The sequence below is a fragment of the Rhynchophorus ferrugineus genome, unplaced genomic scaffold (assembly GCF_030347505.1).
Source record: "Rhynchophorus ferrugineus isolate W39M unplaced genomic scaffold, kcgeb_rfMv2 rfM5, whole genome shotgun sequence".
NCBI lineage: Eukaryota > Metazoa > Arthropoda > Insecta > Coleoptera > Curculionidae > Rhynchophorus > Rhynchophorus ferrugineus.
Genome location: NW_027472584.1, coordinates 16274621 through 16300015, shown reverse-complemented (window position 1 = coordinate 16300015; position 25395 = coordinate 16274621). Strand labels below are relative to the sequence as shown.

At 30.2% G+C, this 25395-nt stretch overlaps 1 protein-coding gene across 1 annotated transcript in view; it reads left to right on the top strand.

Moving 5' to 3' along the window:
• The window catches only part of LOC143197308 (metabotropic glutamate receptor), a 202723-nt gene that overhangs the window by 123918 nt on the left and 53410 nt on the right, over positions 1-25395 (top strand). The window contains exons 3-4 of the mRNA XM_076405665.1: positions 602-783; positions 3458-3564. Coding sequence (XP_076261780.1) covers positions 602-783; positions 3458-3564 — 289 coding nt within the window. The remainder of the gene's footprint in view (positions 1-601; positions 784-3457; positions 3565-25395) is intronic.

The following is a 25395-nucleotide window of genomic DNA, read 5'->3' as shown; positions in this document are numbered from 1 at the left end:
CTTACATCAACTCTAGTAAACCAGTATATTATACGACAACTACAGTAGATATACAGATAGATTACTGACTTGAAACTAATAGTGCCCAACTGAAAGGAATTTACTCAATATTCCAATTAAAAATGTATAATTTACAATAACAACAAAAATTGCTAAAAATATATGCGGCTAAACTTTAATTATTCTCTATATATAGGAATTAATAGATATTTAGTTTATTAAGATAAAATTAATAATTCCTTTAATACTGACGTCAGAAAAAGAAACTGGTAATTAGAAAAATATCCGCAATTCCACGAAATAAACAGTCAAAGAGAAAAATACAGAATGCTGGTAAATAACGTCTTTTTTCTCATTCTTGGAACTTTGGAGAGATTAACGTTCTTTAATTGTATTTCAAAAGTAAAACAGTGGATATCACAAGATTTATAGAGTGAGTTCCCTTCAAAAGAAAAGTCAGAAAACGAGACTAAAGAGAAATAGCCAAAAGAGCTTGTTATCTTGATGTAGTAATGTTACTTGCCAGTTTTTTAGGAATTAAATTGAATAAAAATGTTTTATGTTACCAATATTATATTTATCGATCGTCTTTTTTTTCCAGATATGAACAAGAAAGTAAAGTACAATTCGTCGTTGATGCTGTATATGCTTTTGCATTAGCTTTAGACAGACTTTATAAAGATATATGTTTTGAATATGATAAGCCCGGAGTATGTCCAGCTATGACTCAATATGATGGTGGAGATTTCTACCAAACATATATACTCAACTTAAATTTTCATGGTAAGTTTTTACCTATTTCATCTATATTTATTAAGTAAACACTAATAATAATACGTCATTTCAAATTATCGTCTTTCGTCTTAAAATGTCACTCAAATTGTTAAATTTTAATTAAATAAAAAAAGCTAAATTTCTATTAAAGCTAAAATGTCAATCACAGAAAATACAGAAGAAAACTTGAATACGTTTAACACGTTTATCACATCATATCACTAGCAATTTGTTTTATAAAAATCTCACATTTCAAGAAAACAACTCAATAATTCAGAATATCTGAAAATGTAACATTTAATGCATGCGATGAATTATCCCATTCAAATGAAACCAGAATATTTTTATAAAATATTCAATCAATCAATATCAAATACTCATGATGAACATGAATTAAATCAACAACAATACCACATGATGGCTTTATTCGATTTTAAACTTTCTTGAAAAATTTTAACTTCTTTATTCTTCATTGGTTGGCATTGATAATTAATCGAAGAAGCTTTGTATTAGAAACGTCGGATTATTAGTCAGTTTTAAATTAATAAGTAATAAGTAGAGTTTTCTGATGTTAAGTCTGATCGGCACTACTGTTTTTCCAAAGTGATATGAGATTACAATAATTACCAAGTTTTGTCAAGCTATATTGATAGCAGTACATTCAATCAAAACGAAATTCAATCAATCGTAAAAAGAATTGGCTATTCTGATCGTTGCTGATCTAAGTAGGCTTTGTAATACTAAAGTAAATATTGCAACTTCCGCATAATTCACGATTTTAAGAATTTTTTGTAAGATATTTGTAGTTAATTATAATTTTTAGGCTAAACAAACTTGCTTGAATAACTAATAAAAAATTAGAATTGTTTTGTTCGTAGTTTAATTTTATGTATTTCACAAAATTATATTATTACTTTCGCATTGTTTGGGCTCAGTACCGACTTCAAACTGATCAGTTGGTAGTAGTTACAATAATATTGTCATAAGATAAATAGGCTTAGGTAGGTATTAAGCTAAATTATGTGTATAGTAGAACATAAAATATCTGTAGTATAGATTGAATTAGGTTTTTGTTTATTTTAATTTAGTTATTACAACGATTATTATGTACATATTTTAATTAAACATTTTATTTTTGTGTTACAAATCAACAACAATATTTTGTGTTACAAAGTTTGATTATTTTTTGCTTTTTGGTAAGTTCCTTGTTTATTTTATGAAGTCGATTCAATTTTTTTAACATTCGATTTTTCTCTATTTATTGTTAGATATTTACTCAATAAATTATGCAGTTATTTTATTAAGTATTACATTATGGGTAGGCCAAGTAAAGGTGCAGCCCGTACGAGAAAAAATAGGAATAAAGAAACAGTGATTGCAAATAAAAAACATTTCAGGCCCCGGGGTCCGCTACCTTGCCTAGGTGATTTGACAAATATTCTAAGCAAACTAGAACAACAGAAAGTCGTTGCCCCAGCCGGGAATCGAACCAAATTATTAAAAACTCCTCAAAAACCCCTGAAGCGTATAGCGCTTCTTTCATCACCAGCTTAATTAAATAACGTCAAAGTATAAAAGCAGTTGTGTGTACATCCCTACAATATTTAAATAAATATCCTCGGACTCCTAACCGGTGTGAAGTTGTGCCTTCTGTTACATCGGCGCGGCAATAACATTATACACAAATATCTGATTATTTGAGATAAAAAAGTATGTGAATACATTGTAAGTACTTTTAAGATTTGAGGGTTTCCCTGGATTTCCCCGGATTCTCCCATTAGATCCTGACTTAGTTCCAATGGGACCACCTCGGAAGTGCACTGTTTCGAATACAAAAATATTTTGAAAATCGGTCCACAGTTGACGGAGAAATCGGTGAACATACATAAAAAAATATATACAGTCGAAAATAGAACCTACTCCTTTCTTGATTTTGGTTAAAAATACTACTAGCCTATTGTAGAAACATTTTTAATAAATTTTTAAGTTATGGCATCTGTGGGGAAATACCTTATAACGAACTTATATTAGTTATCTATTAAAATACCATTCTGTATATTCTGTGAATCCAATGTATTTAAAACTAAAAAGCAACGCTTAAACATCAAAGTAATACAGAAACAAAATACACATTAAAACATATTAACACATCTTCGACTGATCTAGATAAATCTTTACAATATTAAAATGATGGTTTTGAATTGAACATTGTATTTCATAATACAGTAATCTCTAAAGCGATCTCAGTACACGTTCAGCATTGGTTTAATTATGTATGCCTGTCAAAACAGATAATTAGTAAATTACCCTAGTAAGACTAATTACTCGCTAACCATATATTTACTGCAGTACAATCCTAATTCTTAATAATATGTTTTTGGTCTCAGAGATAACATAATTAACTTGTTTCATGCAAAATAAAACTTTTTTAAATACATCTCATATCAAAGAGTTCAAAATCAAATGCATATACCAACAAATTAAAATATATATTTTTAAATTGAAATAAACGCTTACCAAATAAAAAAATAACCCGTTTTCAACCGAGTAATATTTAATCTTTTAATTTCGCTTTAACAAGGGATGAACTTTTAAAGGGTATAAGATTTAACGGTAGATTTTTTTAGGTTTTCACAATTTTAATTAGTTCGCCGGTTTTAATATCTGCCCTTATCTGTTCCAGATTTAGTCGGAAGTCCAGTCAAATTTGATGAAAGTGGAGATGGTTTGGCAAGATATGATATACTTAATTACCAACGATTACCCAATTCTTCTGGGTATCATTACAAGGTAAGGAAGTTTGAACATTATCGAAGGGCCGAGTTTCGGAAGTATTTCATTTATTAAACGTGATTAAAATTAATTTAGGATTAACAGCATATTAAAAAAATAATACATGTTATCTAATATTTAAGGCGAATAATTCCAAAGTAATTGAAATTAATAATTTACATGATAATGACCGATTTTTACAATTATGCTCAAACTATACTATTCCCGTTTTACATAATTCTATTTAGCGTTCGGAACAACCAACTGAAAACGACTATCGACTGCTTAGTAATTAACTACTTTTTACTATCGACTGTTTCAGTTGCTATTTTCGGTCCGACTAATTTTATTACTATTTACTATCGACTGTTTTACTCGTGTACTTCTAGTTACTATTTTCGGACCTACAAGTTTCATTCGACTGATTTTTAATGTTCTGGCTTTGCCGTTCTGGTAGCGACATTGAAAATAATATGCCGAATTTATGCTCACAAAGATTTATATGTAATATATATGGTTTTGTGTTTTGTTTGTAGTATGATTGTAAATAACAATATATTGTACATTAATATAGCAGCATTTTGGAACTCAATTTTTCAAGATTATTATTTTTTTATTATTTAATTAATATATTGTTACTAGTCGTTTCCGTCTAACCTACAATTTGTCTTTATGATAACTTAAATCTAGGTATATAACCAGGAGGACCCATCGGCCCTAACTCAGTCTCTGGTGAAATAATGTTTATACATGTCACTGCTGAATTTTTTAATATATGCACCTCACTACACAACACTACACAAGATCAGATGGTTTGATTCCTTTGAGTCTGTGCCCTGTTCTGGTGGTATCCAATAGTTGCAATATTTCAATATTCGTATGAGAATGGAGTCCTTATGCCCCCTTGCAATTCTCTTGATTTATTGACTGACTGTGGCTATCTGAAGGTCTCGATGTAGGTAATATAGTATAGTATTTGGGTGCACCCACAATATGGGTATGTCAGGACTTTGTTCTAAAAAATGTGTATTTGATTTATGTTGCTCTTTGCAGAACATCCCCATAACTCAACTGCGTATGTCCATATAGGTTTTAGTATTTGCTTATATACCAGCAATTTATTATGTACTGATAATTGTAATTTTTTCCAACTAGCCAGTACATTTTCCTATATTTCAATTCCAGTTCTTTTCTTTTCTTCTTTATATGTTCCTTCCAGCGAAGTTTTGCATCGAGATTCATTCCAGAGAGTTATTTAGCGTTGTTGCTATATGGAATGATAGTGTTATTTAATGTTATTGGTGCTTGAACGGTCTGTTTATAGGTGAACTGCATATGTACATATTTACTTTCATTAATTTTTATTTTCCAAGCTTCTGTCCAATTATTTATATTGTCACTTGCATGTTGTAATTTTCGTAAGGCTTCTTCACTATTGTCTCCGACAGCTATAATCGCAGTATCATCAGCAAACGTAGCCATCGTAATATTTTCCATTTGTGGTATATCGCAAGTTTAAAGTAGATAAAGCATTGGTCCCAGTACACTTCCTTGTGGTACACCTGCTTCAGCTTCTTTTATTGTAGAGTAAGCTTCTTCTTGTTTGATTTTAAACATTCTGGTTGTAATGCATGATTTTACTAGTTCGGTGTGTTGTTTTGGTAGCATTTTCTATAGTTTATGAACAATGCCTCCATGCCAGACCTTATGGAAGGCTTGTGCTACATCTAAAAATATAGCTGAGCATACTTTTTTACTTTCGTAGGATTTTGCAATAACATCTATTATTCTGTGGACCTGGTCAATTGTTGAGTGCTTGTTAATAAACCCAAACTGGTGTGTTGGTATTAGGTTTTTTCTCTCCATGATCGGTTTTATTATTTTCAACAAAAGTTTTTCAAAAACCTTAGATATTACTGGCAGCAGTGTTATAGGTCTATAGGCTTTTATTTCGTTTGGTGACTTCTCAGGTTTTGGGATCATTATAATTTCCGCCATTTTCCAAATGTCTGGGACATGTTTTAATCTAAATGCTGTATTGATCAAGTTGGTGAGTTTTATAATTCCCTTTCTTGATAGTTTTTGCAGTAATTCTCCTGTTATTAAATTGTAGCCTAGTAATTTCCTGGGGTTAATATCAGTTTTAATAACTCTGGTTAACTCTTTCGGCGTGACTAATTCAATCATCGAATTTTCAGCTTCCATGTCCGACAAATTATATTCAATATTAGTTTCGTTTGGTTTGAAAGCTTTTTCTATATATTCAGCAAATGCTACTGCTTTTTGGTAATTGTCACGTGCCCAATTCCAATATAGGTCTCTTATAGGTGTGTAGACATGAGCGCTTTAGATATTTTGTGGCTTTCCAGAGTGAGTAATCAGTTTCTTTATCATCTGTTAAATTTCTCAGATAGTCATTTATGGTTTTGTTTTTAATTTCCAGTATTTCCCTTTTCAATCCTTATATTATATTGTTTAAACTATTTTTATTTTCAAGTGTTCTGCTTTGTTGCCACTTTTTTCGTAATTTACGTTTTTCAGCTACCATTTCCTTCACTTCTTTTGGATAATTAATTCCTTTAATTGTACTGTTGTACTTTATTTATTAATTTAATTAAGTAAAATGAATAATATTTTGATTGATAAACAGAAAAATAATTTTGATCTATATTATTTTGGAAACTATCGGTTTTTATATTGACTTTTTAGATGAGTCTCTCCATGTTTGTTCAAATCTTTTGAATGTTAAAACTTCTTTCATTCAAGATTCAACGAATAATAATCTTAAACTATTCCTTATTAACGATAAATAAAATTATTACTGTAATTAAAAGAGATGTGACTGTTAATAGTTCATAAAGATTGATTGAGAATATACGATACAAATATTTAGTAGTCATTATTCCACTTCTCTTTGCCATCTATTCAAATATATAAAATAAACAAATTAATGTCTTTAATTCTAATTTTGCCCTTCGCCAACGAAGATAATAAACAAATTCAACTCAACTCAGCTCACTCGATACTCAACAAGTAGAATCAAACTGAATATATTTCAATATTTTTAATTTTTCAAAACAAAATGAGTAATTTTTAACGAACCCATACTGTACATGATCTGATTAACAGGTGATGATATGAACTTGTGAGATAATTTGTAAAACCCTAACAGTTGTTTCCATGTAACATAAAAAATTATGTCATTCCAAAATATATATTAGGTGCTTACATGCATTTTAATGATTTTTCACTTTATTTTCATCAACTTGTTTCTTCACAAGTTCTTTGAAGTCTTATTTATTAAATTATTTTATAAACATATTTCCAACAATTAATTGTATTTTCCAGTAGTTTCCAACAATCTCCTTTTTAAATATTAGAACTACCAGGTGTACCGGAAAGTCATTACCGTTTTTTTTTCGGAAAAACTACATAGTTTTCAAGGAAATGGAAAAATTTATTTATTCAAATTATTGGCCATTTAATTCTATACATCTTGTCCAACTTTCAACCAATTCATGTATGCCATTCCCAAAAAAAACTATTCATCGAGCCATGTTCTACTTTCTTTGAAATTGTTGAAGTACTGCTCTGCAGGCGTGTGTCCCAGTGATGTGAAATGTTGATAGTCGGGCGGGGCAAGGTCTGGAGAATAAGGTATGTGTGATAATATGTCCCATCCAAGTTCTTTTAATGCTTCCTTGACCGATTTTTCTTAATAAAACCGCGTGTTATCGTGCTGTAAAATCACTTTATCGTGTCTTCGGATTTATGGGCTTTTCTCGATCAATACATAGTTAAAATTGATCATTTGTTGCCGATAGAGATCACTATTAACTGTTTCACCAGGTTTAGCAACCTACAACAGTTCGTAATACACCACGCTGCTCTGATCCCTCCAAACACAGAGCATTGTTTTGAGACCAAAACGATTTGGCCTTGGAGTCGATTGGCCGGCTTCGCCAGGTGACAACCAAGATATTTTATTCGATGCAGAAATGACTTCCTTTCATATACCTGAAGTAGCATTTCACAGACGAATTTTCAATTTTCTAACTGCCTGTCATTCACTTGATGTTATTCAATCTTCCCATCTTTTGAATTTTCCCTTTTCTGTCGCTAATCGTTTCGCAGGCCACATTTAACGCTTCTGTCAATTGTTTTTGAATTTGAGTTGGGTCTTCAAGCAATAATTCTTGCAGTTTCGCATTTTCAAACTTTTTCGATCGATCAGAACGTTCTTTGTCTTGCAGATCGAAATCACCACTTTTGAATTCTACAAACCACGTCTCACCTGTTTGTAAGGTTAGTGCATGCTTACCGAAAGTTTCTACCCTTAAACGATGATTTTTGGCAGCTTTTTTCTTTTCTTTAAATAAGAAAAGTAATGCGTGCAGCAAATGCACGTTTCCAATCGCGAAACTTAACGTTTTCAAAGAGGTATAATTCTATGACGGTGTTACTTTCGCAAAATATAACATGTATGGCTCTGAAGCTTGATGCATATATGTCAAATCGTAACATTGTATACTTAAGCCTAGTGAAATATGTTACAAAAACCGGTATGACTTCCCGGTACACCTAATATAATTGTTTTCTTTCGTGCTCATAGTTCTTGTCTTTTCTAATACCGATTGCTAAATGTGCATGAGTACAACGTGACGCTATTTTAAGGTAACCTGATATGGCTCGACGAATGGAGATAAAGCGAAATGAAACAGTGGTGTTTACATTATGTGGCCGTTATTTATGGAAGTAATATAAAATCGTGGAAAATACAAAATAGATAAAACGGATGGCAGCGGTGTTACCTGGAGACGAGGCTTGGGCAGTCGATAGTGGCACGTCTAAACCAAACGATGATTGGGTACTGAATGATTCGAAATACCCTTCAATAACATCCCAGATAAACGTCTCGGGGTTGCCGCCAGCTATTCGTTATCGGGTTCTAGTTGGCGCTGCTGGCACCCCGCCTGTGTTCAGCAGCTGGGAATATATTTCTCGGTATTTTGTAGACCGTTATTTCACTATGTAAAATTCGACATGCCTCAAGGTCGCTACATTATTAAGACAAAGTTTCTCTGCGATCCTTGATAATCCCTACAACAACTACCAAATAGAAGACAAGCCATCAGATTTATATAACACATTAAACAATTGTTTAAAATATTTGTTTCCTCATTGATTCAATAACACTACTAGATAATTGTTATTTGTTATTGCAATTTGGAATTTTTGTTGATATTTTAAATTCCGCCATTAGCTCCAGTCGCACCTGGCACCATGTATAGAAATTGCCATATTGCATAGACAATATAGTGGTTAAGTCCACATCAGGACTCTAAAAGAAAACAATTGAAACAATGTAGTTTTTAAATACAGACAACATAAGATAGGTAATAATAAAAGGCAAATGAGACTAATCCAAAGAGAATTTCAAATACTATAATAACCGTTGACAAAAATTTTATCTACAAAAAATGTTTTTAATGAAGCTAAATAATAGGTAATAAGATAAGTAATAATAAAAGACAAATGAGACTAATCCAAAGAGAATTTCGAATACTATAATAACCGTTGACAAAAATTCTATCTATAAAAAAAAAAGGTTTTAATGAAGCTAAATAATAGGTAATAAGATAGGTAATAATAAAAGGCAAATGAGACTAATCCAAAGAGAATTTCGAATACTATAATAACCGTTGACAAAAATTCTATCTACAAAAAAATGTTTTTAATGAAGCTAAATAATAGGTAATAAGATAGGTAATAATAAAAGGCAAATGAGACTAATCCAAAGAGAATTTCGAATACTATAATAACCGTTGACAAAAATTCTATCTACAAAAAAAAAGGTTTTAATGAAGCTAAATAATAGGTAATAAGATAGGTAATAATAAAAGGCATGTGAGACTAATCCAAAGAGAATTTCGAATACTATAATAACCATTGACAAAAATTATATCTACAAAAAAATGTTTTTAATGAGGCTAAAAAAAAACAGTTTATTATTATTTTAATTTTGATGGAAAAAATGAATATTGCAAGACAATTTCTTTCATTGTATTGATAAATTATAGAATATACGGCATGGTGCATACCGTAAAAAAATCTGCACCAGATATCATTGATTTTTTTACATTGCCTTTCAAAGAGTCTCTACATTTCATCGCTTAAGTCGTCTTACACTTAATTGGCCCACCCTAGAAATCTTGGTGAACAAAAGCCTTATTTAACCTATCTGCTACACGTATTTTATATTCTACTATATAGACACAATTTAGCTCAATACCTGTCCGAACCTATTTATCTATTTGCGATATTACTGTAACTACTACCAACTGATCAGTTTGAAGTTGGTGCCGAGCCCAAACAGTTATATTAACTTATATTCATTTTGTTCGTAATTTAATTTTGTGTACATGACACAAATTATATTATTTGTATTGTTTTTGTCTATACGTCCTCATAATATTTAAACAAATATCCTCTAACTCCTTACCGTTGAGGATTTGAGTTTTCTATTACATCAGAGCAGCAATAACATTATACACAAATATCTGATTATATTAAATCACGAACATCAGATCCTGACTTGGTTGTAATGGGACCACCTCGGAAGTGCACTCATTCGAATAAAAAAGAATTTTGAAAATAGGTCCACAATTGATGGACAAATCGGTGAACATACATAAAAAATATACAGTCGAACACAGAAGGGTTGAAGTTGGTTAATAAATAAAATAAATTCTATCTTTACAATTAAATCAACTACAAACCACCTCAAATTCGGAATCACCAAGGGTTGCCGCCAATGTCATTTTTATCCGTTTTCAGTGTACAAATAATAAATAATAATGTATTTATTACATAAAATATATAAACCTGATGTCAACATTAGGAAGAACGTTATTTATAACCCTAATTTTAATTTTTTTATACTCTTACAATAATATTAATCAGTGTCGCCTATTACAAACATCCTATATGTCCACTTTAGGTCCTTTTCGGTTTATTTTTCATCTTATTTAACAATATAACAAATAAATAACCGCCCCATCTAATGACGCTAAAAAGCAGAAAAAAATATCAGATTCTAACCCCTTCAACATCATAACAACACTTTACTCAGTGGGAGGGATAAAACACATTCGTTTTTTTCTCGTTTTTTTTTTTGACATAAAAAGCGAACAAACTTGAAACGGTCATTCGCTGACATCACCCAGAAATAGGCAGGAAAAGAGAATGAGAAAAAAATTGACGAAATCACAGTTAAATATACGGAATAGGAGTTGTTTCCGGTTGTTTAAAGTGATGTAGTTTGATCTATTTATTTTTTGTTATTTCTTTATTCGTTGGTTACCATTTCAGGAATAAAATATGCTTAAATTCTGAAATAACATAAAACGTTTGCAAATCAGATAAAAGTCTCAATGAAATTAATAAAAATATTTTTTTATACATTAATGTCAGAAACCTAGAGAAAATATTATACTTTTAAAATAATAAACTTACATTTTATTATAGTATTATTATAGTATCTATATATATATATATATATATATATATATATATATATATATATATATATATATATATATATACCAACGAAGGTTTATCTGGACCTGTTATTTAACATGGGCTCCGAACTAGAACTACGATCATGCTGTACATGTAACAGCGAACAAAATATTTCATATTCTCGGCCGTTGGGGTTTATGTACAGATAAGATAAGAGCAAAAAATTATGACACTATGAGAAATAAGTGTATATTTGTCTCATGGTATGTGAAAACAGTGAACTTTTATAAAGAATGCTCAAGAAAATATTATGTAGAATACATATTTTTAAAATAAAAGGCAGTCATACCCCTCAAAGAGATATATGTTTAAAGTAATATTTTCTGTAGTTAAACATCTTTCACCACATATATTGGAAGAATAGTGAAAAAAAGTATTACTTTGTTTAATTTACACTCAGTAAAAATGATTTTAATGAATATATCGATATAACAAATGTAATGGTCAGTCGGGCTTTTACTTAAGATATTAAACCAACTAGTAAACGAATATTGCCGATGAACACTAAATCATAGCAATGTTGAAGCAGTACAACTATTGGGCAACACACAAGGTATTGGAAGATTGAAGCAAACTACACGTATAGTATAAAATAATATAAGCTTCTGACCTCATTAAAAAAGTACCATTTTTACATTTTTGGCATGAAAATTGTTATTTGGTATCGATGATAACGTAAAATTAAACAAAATTATTATTTTTTACCACCATTAAAAAGGAAGAGAATGAATTGTGACTTATCGTCAAAATCGATGTATTTTTTAAAAATATTTTATAAAAAAATGCATTTACAGCAAATATTTAGCAGTAATAGTAATGATGTTGATAAATCAACCAATATATCGAATTTTTTATATTGTTATATAATAATATACTAATTAATATAAAATAAAAATAAATTAAATAATAAAGTTTATTGCAAACAACGTTCAGATATACATTATTAACAAAAACAAACACATTTTCCATTAAAGAGAAATATTAAATTTGCAAATGCCAACAAATAAAACACTATAAACATCACAATTATTCTTTTGTAATACTTATATCCACTAAAACTTACCGTTCCTAATAAAACGGGCAATATATTAAACTCTATCTATTTTCAAACCGAAAAATGTGATAAATGATCAAATAAAAACTTATAATATTTTGTTCGCTGATATCCATCAACATTGAAGAAAAGACCAAAAGGACGTCAATATTTCAAATAAATGTGTCCTTTTATAAAATATTATTTGATCTTTTGTCGTCGAATAAGATCAATAAAAAAAATGTTATTTCTGCTTCCCCTGGTCCAATTTATTAAAAATACTCTTAAACTATTTTAAAGTTGAATCATTTTTTTAACTACTAAACGAGTGATAGTTAACTTACATTTCTAGAGAAGTGAATTTATTATAAAAGCTTTAAAATAGATTATTATTAGACTATAATGTTCATGTGAAGACTCCATTATTAGCTTTATTGCTTGTTAATGTCGCATTTTGATAAAGCATAAGTAGTATAGTTTAAAAAGGGAAGCATTTGCAGGTAGTTTTACTTTTCTTATTTAATCCAAAGAAAAGCTGCGAATGATCATCGACTAAAATGTTTCCAAAACTTCATTCTTGGAATAAAAGCATTTAGGTAAAAAAAGGTTATCATATATTTCACGTCACATGTCATAGTGTATTTTACCATATTATATAATTTAATTTAAATATAGCGTAATATTATGCAAATACTTAGACTTAGACATGTTTAATAAAAATACTAAACAAAATTAGAGGAAAAAAATAAGAATGAACCACAATCTCCATTGTAGTAGTTATCAACTATAATATTTTAACATATGAGTTTAAATGTATATATAACAGCTTATATGTATAATATTCAACTGCTAACAGTAGTTAATGTGTTTATCATATCATTAATTTAATCTCCCCTGACTACAGCGACTCTCTGTAGCGATGAGGAATAATACAGAGCCTCAGATATTACATCGTTGGTGTCGAATTAACTAAAATATATCTTGAATTTCTAATTAACCTATTGACACTGTTTGTATTTTGTAAATATTTGACAAGTAAAATTGTCCGATTGCTTTTTTTCGACATTTTTTTGAGATATCTCTTAAATAACCGAAAAATGTAATATAAATAATAATATAATCTTCATTTATATCGATCTTCAACATAATACATATATTATATTAGTTGCAATGTTTTATTACTATAGTTTTGCTATTGTAAATTTAATAATATTAACTGTTGTAAAAAATAATGTATTTTACATTTCATATTCAACATTTCATCTTGGACAGAAAATATTTTACTGTTATGACAGATGTATTAAAGTAACAGTCTATAGAATATTCTAGATGCCAGATGATATCTTTTACTCAACTAGAACTTAGAAAATGTTGTTTACATTTCTTCTTATTTTGCTTTTTGATAATAATGTAATATTGATGGTGATAAGTACTTAAGTGAAGGCTTCAGAATTTATTTGATGGTCTTCTTTTCAGGAATATCGATGTTAAACTCAGGTGATGTAGAGTGATATATTTCCTCTTCTAACATCATTACGAAACTGAACATTTTTGAACAATTTATGTAAGACCTAATATCAAAAGAAAGTCGATACTCGTTCAACAAGAATAAACACTGAAAAATACATGTTTTATTAATCGTCCCGAAACATACGACAATTATGTGCTAAAATGATCACGTTCGAAGCAATGTTAAGCTTCGCAGATGTTTGATAGGATTAGAAAGGTATTGTTCTCCATGAGCTATCATACATAGTTAAACTATTAATTCGACTCTCCACTGTCAACATCTCATACGATTAAAAAAAGACGTGACCCATACATAGATCTTTAGTGACACAGCATAAATTGAGATTGGACTACATATCAGATTATTATTTCAACAAAACAGATCGCTAACTAGCAAGATATATACATAAAAAATAAAATAGGTACATATAGAAACCCATATAAAAAATAATCATATAAAATCTAATATTTTCAAAATAATAACGCTATAACATTCTGAAGTCCCGTACTAAAGCTAGTATTATATAGTCTATCCAACGTAGCAGTGAACCCACGTCACCTCAGTTTATGACGTCAAAACGGCGCAATGTTGCCGCATATATATATATATATATATATATATATATATATATATATATATATATATATATATATGTATATATATATATATATATATGTATATATGTATATATGCGGTTTTTTAGCATGAAGAGCACTATATTTGCAATGAATTATTAAAAAATATTGTACTATACAAGACCTTATTCTAACATTTACCTTTTTCCATCAACTTTAGTTTTCTTTACACTCTTTTTATAAGGGTCTTGCCAAGGGTCTAATGTTCTATTTTGAAATACCTGTGTCTCCACAAAAATTGAAATAAAAATTCTCACTTAATTTTATTTTATGCTTTTAAAAATTGTAAGCTATAAAAAACCATTGTCTGAAATTTACATTGGAATTTATCGTGGGTTATCTTTATACTATTTAAATCCTTTGTTACCTAACAGTGTTTAGAGTGATGACTTATATCCCTCAAAGAACTGCATATCCCTAAGTTTTCTATGGATACTTTCCATACTAACAGTTATCTCTGAAGTAATTGTGTTAAATTATTTTTATACTAAAAAAACACCGTTTTTATAGATTTCATAAAGTTAATCTTGTATAGAGCTAATATTAACGTATTTAAATACTTTCTTTTTGGTGAATTCAAATTATATTGTTTTTCTTTATTTTAAGAGATTTTAGTTATAGTGCCCATATTAATATTCAGTGCAACTGCAACGCTATTGCCAATAAAAACCCCAGCTGCTTAATATTTAATATTATCAATACTTACCTCTCTAACTCATTTTAGTGGTAAGAATGGGCCCCCATTAGCTGGTTCATATTCGAAGTTATTGATTAGAAAGGTAATCTATTTCTGACTGACTATTCATTTGGCCTCGCCATTTTCAACCAGAGTAATCAAAAATATTAAACAGCGATTTGAAATTTATCAGAACAAGCAAAGTACCAAAACAACGTTTACCGGATTATAATTTCTTATTATCACTAATGTTTTGATGAATTTTGCACATATTTGACAACCGAACGACTTCTAATTAGGTTACATGTTCGAACGTATCAGACAGCATTGTATCTCTTTTTAACTGGGTAATAAAATGAGAAGAAAAATATTGTCTGATATTACAACGAACTTACAAACTGCAACAGGCAATACCCGGTACATCTTGATAACGTGTTTTTAGTGCTATTTCAAATAGAGTAATACCATGAAAATACTAATAAAAAAATTCGTCTTCAAAAGTTTAAATAACTTAATAATAAATATAATTGTATCAAATAAATTAAATAATATTCTATTAATAAAATATATGTTTGTATCCTTCGAAGAAATTCGTCGAGGGACGTTTCCCGCATTATTTCATTTCAAGTCAGAGTACATTTAATAAAATAGTAATTTCAGCTTCAAGAATTTTTTTTTTTTTTTTTTTTTATAATTATATACATTGTTACTAGTCGTTGCCGACTAACCTACAATTTGTCCTTATAATAGCTTAAATCTAGGTATATATCTAATAGGACTCATCAGTCCTACATAGTCTCTAACATAATAATAATTGTTTTAACACTTTGAGTTTTTTCTAATGCACCTCACTGCACTACACTACAACACACTACACAAGTTCAAATGGTTTGGTCCTTTTGAGTCTGCGTCCGGTTTTGGTGTTGTCCAAGAGTTGTAATACTTCGAAATTAACATGAGAGTGAAGTCTCTCCTCATGTCTCTTTGCAATTCTTTTAATTTCTTGATTGACAGTCGGTATCTGAAGATCTCGATGTAAATAAATGGTCCGGTAATATCTGGGTGCACCTACGATGCTTCTTAGGACTTTGTTCTGGAAAACTTGTATTAGATTTATGTTGCTTTTTGCGGAACATCCCCATAATTGTATTCCGTATGTCCATATAGGTTTTAATATTTGTTTATATAGAAGTAATTTATTATGTATAGTTAATTGAGATTTTCTTCCAATTAGCCAATACATTTTTCTATATTTTAACTCAAGTTCTTTTCTTTTCTTTTTGACATGTTCCTTCCACCGTAGTTTTGCATCAAGTGTCATTCCGAGATACTTAGCATTATTGCTGTATGGTATGACAGTGTGGTTTATGGTCAATGGTGTAAGCGCGGCCTGTTTATAGGTGAATTGAACATGCACAGATTTGTTTTGGTTAATTTGTATTTTCCAGATTTGGGTCCATTTATTTATAGCGTCAGTAGCCTGTTGTAGGTTTCGGGTTGCTTCTTCGCTATTGTTTCCGACAGCAAGAATAGCAGTATCATCAGCAAATGTAGCCATTGTAATGTTTTCGATTTGTGGTATATCACATGTATAAAGTAGGTACAGAATTGGCCCCAGTACACTTCCTTGTGGTACACCTGCTTTAGCTTCTTTTATTGTAGAGTAAGCTTCCTCTTGTTTCACTCTAAACATTCTGGCTGTGATGTAAGATTTTAATAGTTCGGTGTGTTGCTTCGGTAATATTTTCTGTAGCTTATGGACGAGGCCTTTGTGCCATACCTTGTCGAAAGCTTGTGCTACATCTAAGAATACAGCTGAGCATACTTTATTATCTTCATAGGCTTTTTCAATAACATCTGTTATTCTATGCACTTGATCAATCGTTGAATGTTTGGTAATAAACCCAAACTGGTGTGTTGGTATTAGGTTTTTTCTCTCTATAATTGGTTTTAATCTTTTCAAGAGGAGCTTTTCAAATACCTTAGCTATCATCGGTAACAGTGAGATAGGTCGATAAGCTTTTATATCATTTGGTGATTTTCCAGGTTTTGGAACCATTATTATTTCAGCCATTTTCCAAACGTCTGGGACATATTTCAGTCGAAATGCTGCATTGATTAAGTTAGTGAGCTTTATAATACCCTTTCTTGGCAGATTGTGCAGCAATTGCCCTGTTATTAAATCATAGCCTGGTGATTTATTTGGCTTGATGTTAGTTTTAATAACGTTGGTGACTTCTTTCGGAGTTGTTAATTGAATTGTCGAATTTTCGCCGTCTATGTCCGGTAAAGTATGTTCAATTTCACTTTCGTTTGGTTTGAAAGTTTTCTCTAAATGGTCAGCGAATGCTTCTGCTTTCTCCAGGTTGCTGCGTGCCCAACTTCCATGCATGTTTCTTATCGGAGGACTATGTAGACAGGATCGTTTTAGGTATTTAGTGGCTTTCCAGAGCGAGTAGTCTGTGTTCTTGTCATCTGTTAAATTTCGTAGATAGTTATTTATGGAATTGTTTTTAATTTCCAAAATTTCCCTCTTCAACCTTTGTGTTATGTTGTTTAAGATATTCTTATTTTCAGGTGTTCTATTTTGCTGCCATTTTTTCCGTAGTTTTCGTTTTTCAGCTACCATTTCCTTGATTTCTTTCGGGTAATTTATTCCTTTGGTTGAAGTTTTAATTTCTGGAGTGTTATTCCAAGCAGCCTGTTGGATGTCTGCAACGAATTTTTCGGTTTCATAATTTAATTGGTCTTCTGTCTTAAGGGGAACATTTAGTTGAATTCGATTGTTTATTTCTTCAACAAATCCTTCCCAGTCTGTCCTCTTGTTGGTTAATGTTGGATTTTGTTGTTTTCTTATAATGTTTTCACTCAGCGTCAAAATCACAGGTGTGTGATCTGAACTTAAGTCAAAATTTTCTTCAACTTCCATGTAGTTAGTGGTTATGTTTCTAGCTATAAAGAAGTCTAACAGGTCTGGAGTTTTCTCTGGATCGGTAGGCCAATAAGTTGGTTTTCCTGTCGACATGTAACTGCACCCTAGCTCAGCAGCTGCTTTATGTAATTCATTACCTTTAGTTGTCGTCATTCTAGATCCCCATCTTGTATTTTTAGCATTGAAATCACCACCGATTATAAATTTTTCTCCTAGGTTGTTTAGAACATTCAAGTAATTTTCTTTTTTTTGGTTGTATCTTGGAGGGCTATATATGGAAGCTAATGTAACCCTGTATTTGCTAGATATAACAGTTACTGCCGTTACCTGATTTTCTGCTAAACTGAGTCCGGGTTCTTGATGATGGCATATATTATTTTTTATTATTATTGCACTTCCTCCTCTTGCTGTGTTAGCTGGATGAATGGTGTGGTAAAAGTAATATCCTCTAAATTTAATAAAGGATTCCTTTGTCAAATGGGTTTCAGATATTAAGCAAATATCTATTTTTTGCAATTCTAGGAATACTTGTAGGTCAGCGTGATGTTTCTGAATCCCATTAGCATTCCAAATTGCGATGCGGATGTCTTTACTTGCCATTTTTAGTTCTTGAGGCCACCGCCCTATTGTTTTCGAGTTTAAGTAATCTTTCAGAAAACGATTCAATAATCTTTTCCTGGTTGTCCAGCTTTGCTATAAGTTTCAATAGCAGTTCGTTGGTTGTAACGTCTTCTTTTTTTGTTTCTTTTTGAGCGGTTTGGTTTATGCTTTGAGCATAGGTCATTTCATCGTTGATTTCGTTGTACATTTTTGGTTGTTTATTTTGAGTCACTGTTTTTTGCTCTTTAGCCTGACTGATTTTATTTCTTCTCTCTTGGAATGTTTTCGCAACTACGCATCCTCTGTAGCTTGCTGGATGCGCTTCATTGCAATTCGCACATTTCGCTTTTGTTCCTTTGGGTTTTTTGCATTCTCCCGTGATGTGTTTTCCTGAGCATTTTACACACCTTGGTTCCCTTTTACAGAATTTTTGTGTGTGTCCATGTAATTGGCATCTCTTGCACTGTGGCACAAGATTTGCCTTTCTAAGAGGTTCTATTTTTACTTCGACTCCTAGAATTTGTTTAATTTCATAAATTGCTTTTATGTCCGTGTTATGTTGGAATGATAACATAAACAGTGGTAAAGGCTTCTTCTGGACAACTATTTCTCCATTGTTATTTTTATTTCGTTCTTTTTTCAGGATATTTGTGACGTCAGTACATTTAAGTCCATTTTTTATTAACTCTTCCACTATTTTAGTAGTTTTAGCTGTCGGTGGAAGCCCTCTTGCCATTACTTTAATGTCTCTGGTTTGCTTATCTTCATACGAGTGCCATTGTAATTTTAGGAATTCCAAGCACTCAGCAATTTTCGTAAAAGTTTTACGACATTCGGCGTTTAATTTGATTTGTCCATTGTTTAATGTTGTTGCTCTAAATAGTATATTATTTGTTTTCATTGTTTCATATAGCAAGTCAAAGTCTGTGACATTACTTACTATAATTGGAGGTGGTCTCGGCACTTTTATTTCTTTATTCAATTCTTGTGCTTTAATGGTTTTTGGTTGTTGTGGTGAAGCTTCAGGTGTGTAGTTTGCTTTTCGTTTCTTATTTCTTTTAACTGTTATCCAGCCTACTTCTTTTTGCAATTCTTCCTCGTCTGTTTCATAGTTTACAGGCAATTTGTTTTCAGTGCACTGGTTCACTACGGGAATGCTAGTTGGATTGTATGTGTTTTGGTTTTTTATTAGGAGTTGTAGTGCATCTAATTGTTTTTGCATATTTGTTAGTGCAATTTCCAGATTCCGTCGGGCTGTTTTTTCGTTAATATACGCATTATAGAGAGCTTGCTCATTTTGCGTTCTCTTATGGTTTTCTTGACAAAAGATTTGATTCTGTTGTGCCAGATAAGCTTCACCTGACGTTGAGGATTGTGTTTCCATCTCATTTAGTCTCTGGTTCTCTCTATTAATCATTTTTATTTAATGAATAGTTTAATTCACGTTTTTACAAAAATTTCAGTACCGGAATTTGTTTCAGAACCGTTATAACGCCGCATTTGTGGTACAGATGATGCACCTCCGACCCTTAACAGCCCCCAAAATTTTACCTTTGTTACTTTATTGCAGTGACCATCGTTTTAAACACATTTTCACTAAACATTTAACGCGCAGTTTTAACACTGTTATTGTCGTCACGGTTTTTACTTATTTTTTAAAATCGCATTTGTGGCACAGGTAGTACACTTTCAAATTTATTACACTGACCGTCGCTCCAAACACGTCTTTACTCTACGAAGGTCGAACGACAACTGCTTCAAGAATATACAAAAGTTAATCGAATATTAGCAGATGATTCGTTCGTATTATCATTCAAAATATCAGTTACTGGTGACGCTTGGCTAAAACAATCAACTGCAACGGCTAGATCTTTAGAATGTAATATATATATATATATATATATATATATATATATATATATATATATGTATGCATGTCTGTTTATAATATCGAATTGCTTGTATGTTTCCAATATTGTTTCCTGAATAATTTCGAATTAGCATATATGCAAATAGAAATATATCCGCATATAGGCTGCCACCAAATCAAACATAAACAGAATATCAACCATATATAAGCTTTTGTAAATATATATTTTTCCATAATTCATTGATATATGAAAATAACAACAAACCATTAAATTGAATTGGATTGTATTTCAAATATTTGAAATTCCACTAGTTTAACTAATACTAAATAGTATTGGTTAATAAATAATACTGAAATATAAATTAATACCCATAAAGAGGTATTAATATATAGGCATATGTGTAATATAAAGACATCACGGAAAATAATTTTTGGGCGCTCCAGAAATAATTATTTTAATCAGCATTCCAGGAATAGTCCAGTATTAAAAAACCAACTGAAAAGGCTATATAGCAAATTGACAATGGTTAGTAACAATACATTTAATAAAATCCATATATGTATAGGGTGGGGCAAAAGTCCCGCTATCATTGTCGCAATTTTCGCTGAGTGACAACAATGGAACGATTATTTTCAATAAATATTGTCAGTATTTCTGGTCATTCTTGTGGCATATATTTATCCATAGTAAAATATGGACGTTTACGCAACACAATGGCTAAAGCGAAACTGAACTAAACTTCACATAACCAAGATGGTGCGCAATCAAAATGTTAGCGGGACTTTTGCCCTACACTATATAAGTGATTCTACTCTTTGATATCATCATATCATTAATTAATCGTGTTTATCATATCATTAATTTAATCTCCCCTGACTACAGCGACTCTCTGTAGCGATGAGGAATAATACAGAGCCTCAGATATTACATCGTTGGTGTCGAATTAACTAAAATATATCTTGAATTTCTAATTAACCTATTGACACTGTTTGTATTTTGTAAATATTTGACAAGTAAAATTGTCCGATTGCTTTTTTTCGACATTTTTTTGAGATATCTCTTAAATAACCGAAAAATGTAATATAAATAATAATATAATCTTCATTTATATCGATCTTCAACATAATACATATATTATATTAGTTGCAATGTTTTATTACTATAGTTTTGCTATTGTAAATTTAATAATATTAACTGTTGTAAAAAATAATGTATTTTACATTTCATATTCAACATTTCATCTTGGACAGAAAATATTTTACTGTTATGACAGATGTATTAAAGTAACAGTCTATAGAATATTCTAGATGCCAGATGATATCTTTTACTCAACTAGAACTTAGAAAATGTTGTTTACATTTCTTCTTATTTTGCTTTTTGATAATAATGTAATATTGATGGTGATAAGTACTTAAGTGAAGGCTTCAGAATTTATTTGATGGTCTTCTTTTCAGGAATATCGATGTTAAACTCAGGTGATGTAGAGTGATATATTTCCTCTTCTAACATCATTACGAAACTGAACATTTTTGAACAATTTATGTAAGACCTAATATCAAAAGAAAGTCGATACTCGTTCAACAAGAATAAACACTGAAAAATACATGTTTTATTAATCGTCCCGAAACATACGACAATTATGTGCTAAAATGATCACGTTCGAAGCAATGTTAAGCTTCGCAGATGTTTGATAGGATTAGAAAGGTATTGTTCTCCATGAGCTATCATACATAGTTAAACTATTAATTCGACTCTCCACTGTCAACATCTCATACGATTAAAAAAAGACGGGACCCATACATAGATCTTTAGTGACACAGCATAAATTGAGATTGGACTACATATCAGATTATTATTTCAACAAAACAGATCGCTAACTAGCAAGATATATACATAAAAAATAAAATAGGTACATATAGAAACCCATATAAAAAATAATCATATAAAATCTAATATTTTCAAAATAATAACGCTATAACATTCTGAAGTCCCGTACTAAAGCTAGTATTATATAGTCTATCCAACGTAGCAGTGAACCCACGTCACCTCAGTTTATGACGTCAAAACGGCGCAATGTTGCCGCATATATATATATATATATATATATATATATATATATATATATATATATATATATATATATATATGTATATATATATATATATATGTATATATGTATATATGCGGTTTTTTAGCATGAAGAGCACTATATTTGCAATGAATTATTAAAAAATATTGTACTATACAAGACCTTATTCTAACATTTACCTTTTTCCATCAACTTTAGTTTTCTTTACACTCTTTTTATAAGGGTCTTGCCAAGGGTCTAATGTTCTATTTTGAAATACCTGTGTCTCCACAAAAATTGAAATAAAAATTCTCACTTAATTTTATTTTATGCTTTTAAAAATTGTAAGCTATAAAAAACCATTGTCTGAAATTTACATTGGAATTTATCGTGGGTTATCTTTATACTATTTAAATCCTTTGTTACCTAACAGTGTTTAGAGTGATGACTTATATCCCTCAAAGAACTGCATATCCCTAAGTTTTCTATGGATACTTTCCATACTAACAGTTATCTCTGAAGTAATTGTGTTAAATTATTTTTATACTAAAAAAACACCGTTTTTATAGATTTCATAAAGTTAATCTTGTATAGAGCTAATATTAACGTATTTAAATACTTTCTTTTTGGTGAATTCAAATTATATTGTTTTTCTTTATTTTAAGAGATTTTAGTTATAGTGCCCATATTAATATTCAGTGCAACTGCAACGCTATTGCCAATAAAAACCCCAGCTGCTTAATATTTAATATTATCAATACTTACCTCTCTAACTCATTTTAGTGGTAAGAATGGGCCCCCATTAGCTGGTTCATATTCGAAGTTATTGATTAGAAAGGTAATCTATTTCTGACTGACTATTCATTTGGCCTCGCCATTTTCAACCAGAGTAATCAAAAATATTAAACAGCGATTTGAAATTTATCAGAACAAGCAAAGTACCAAAACAACGTTTACCGGATTATAATTTCTTATTATCACTAATGTTTTGATGAATTTTGCACATATTTGACAACCGAACGACTTCTAATTCGGTTACATGTTCGAACGTATCAGACAGCATTGTATCTCTTTTTAACTGGGTAATAAAATGAGAAGAAAAATATTGTCTGATATTACAACGAACTTACAAACTGCAACAGGCAATACCCGGTACATCTTGATAACGTGTTTTTAGTGCTATTTCAAATAGAGTAATACCATGAAAATACTAATAAAAAAATTCGTCTTCAAAAGTTTAAATAACTTAATAATAAATATAATTGTATCAAATAAATTAAATAATATTCTATTAATAAAATATATGTTTGTATCCTTCGAAGAAATTCGTCGAGGGACGTTTCCCGCATTATTTCATTTCAAGTCAGAGTACATTTAATAAAATAGTAATTTCAGCTTCAAGAATATACAAAAGTTAATCGAATATTAGCAGATGATTCGTTCGTATTATCATTCAAAATATCAGTTACTGGTGACGCTTGGCTAAAACAATCAACTGCAACGGCTAGATCTTTAGAATGTAATATATATATATATATATATATATATATATATATATATATATATATATATATATATATATATATATATATATATATATATATATGTATGCATGTCTGTTTATAATATCGAATTGCTTGTATGTTTCCAATATTGTTTCCTGAATAATTTCGAATTAGCATATATGCAAATAGAAATATATCCGCATATAGGCTGCCACCAAATCAAACATAAACAGAATATCAACCATATATAAGCTTTTGTAAATATATATTTTTCCATAATTCATTGATATATGAAAATAACAACAAACCATTAAATTGAATTGGATTGTATTTCAAATATTTGAAATTCCACTAGTTTAACTAATACTAAATAGTATTGGTTAATAAATAATACTGAAATATAAATTAATACCCATAAAGAGGTATTAATATATAGGCATATGTGTAATATAAAGACATCACGGAAAATAATTTTTGGGCGCTCCAGAAATAATTATTTTAATCAGCATTCCAGGAATAGTCCAGTATTAAAAAACCAACTGAAAAGGCGATATAGCAAATTGACAATGGTTAGTAACAATACATTTAATAAAATCCATATATGTATAGGGTGGGGCAAAAGTCCCGCTATCATTGTCGCAATTTTCGCTGAGTGACAACAATGGAACGATTATTTTCAATAAATATTGTCAGTATTTCTGGTCATTCTTGTGGCATATATTTATCCATAGTAAAATATGGACGTTTACGCAACACAATGGCTAAAGCGAAACTGAACTAAACTTCACATAACCAAGATGGTGCGCAATCAAAATGTTAGCGGGACTTTTGCCCTACACTATATAAGTGATTCTACTCTTTGATAGCAGTAAAAAAATACAATCAAGTACTACCAGAGGAATAGAAAATAATGAATGCCACTTACAATAGCTTTTCCTGTTTTTTTCTAAATTAATTTTCCTACCAAAATATTGATAACTCATCAAAGTTCTAATATAATTTTATAATTCTAAAAATATGTTATAATATTACTATAAATTAGTTTTTAATTTTATTTTGATCTATTTATTTTTACTTTATTAGAACGTATATAAGTGCCCCAATTCCAGTTCCTTGATATTTCAACATTCTCCGAAAATTCTTTCCCTAATATCTTATATTCAGTTTTATGACTTGCCAATCTTGAGCAATCAAGGAAAAACAGTATCACAAATCCCCTTTGATTGAAATCTTGATCACTGTTGGATTTATGGAGATAACCAATACTCTACATACCTTCATTAAGTTAACAGAGATAAAACTTAAGCAAACTTTGGTCTATGGATCCATTACAGTAAATCCTCTTTAGAGTTATCCGATATTTCTATTTAGAAGACCTTAAATTAATAATGTTACTGTTAAATTACTAATATAGGTTCTGAAATATATTTTTCTTATT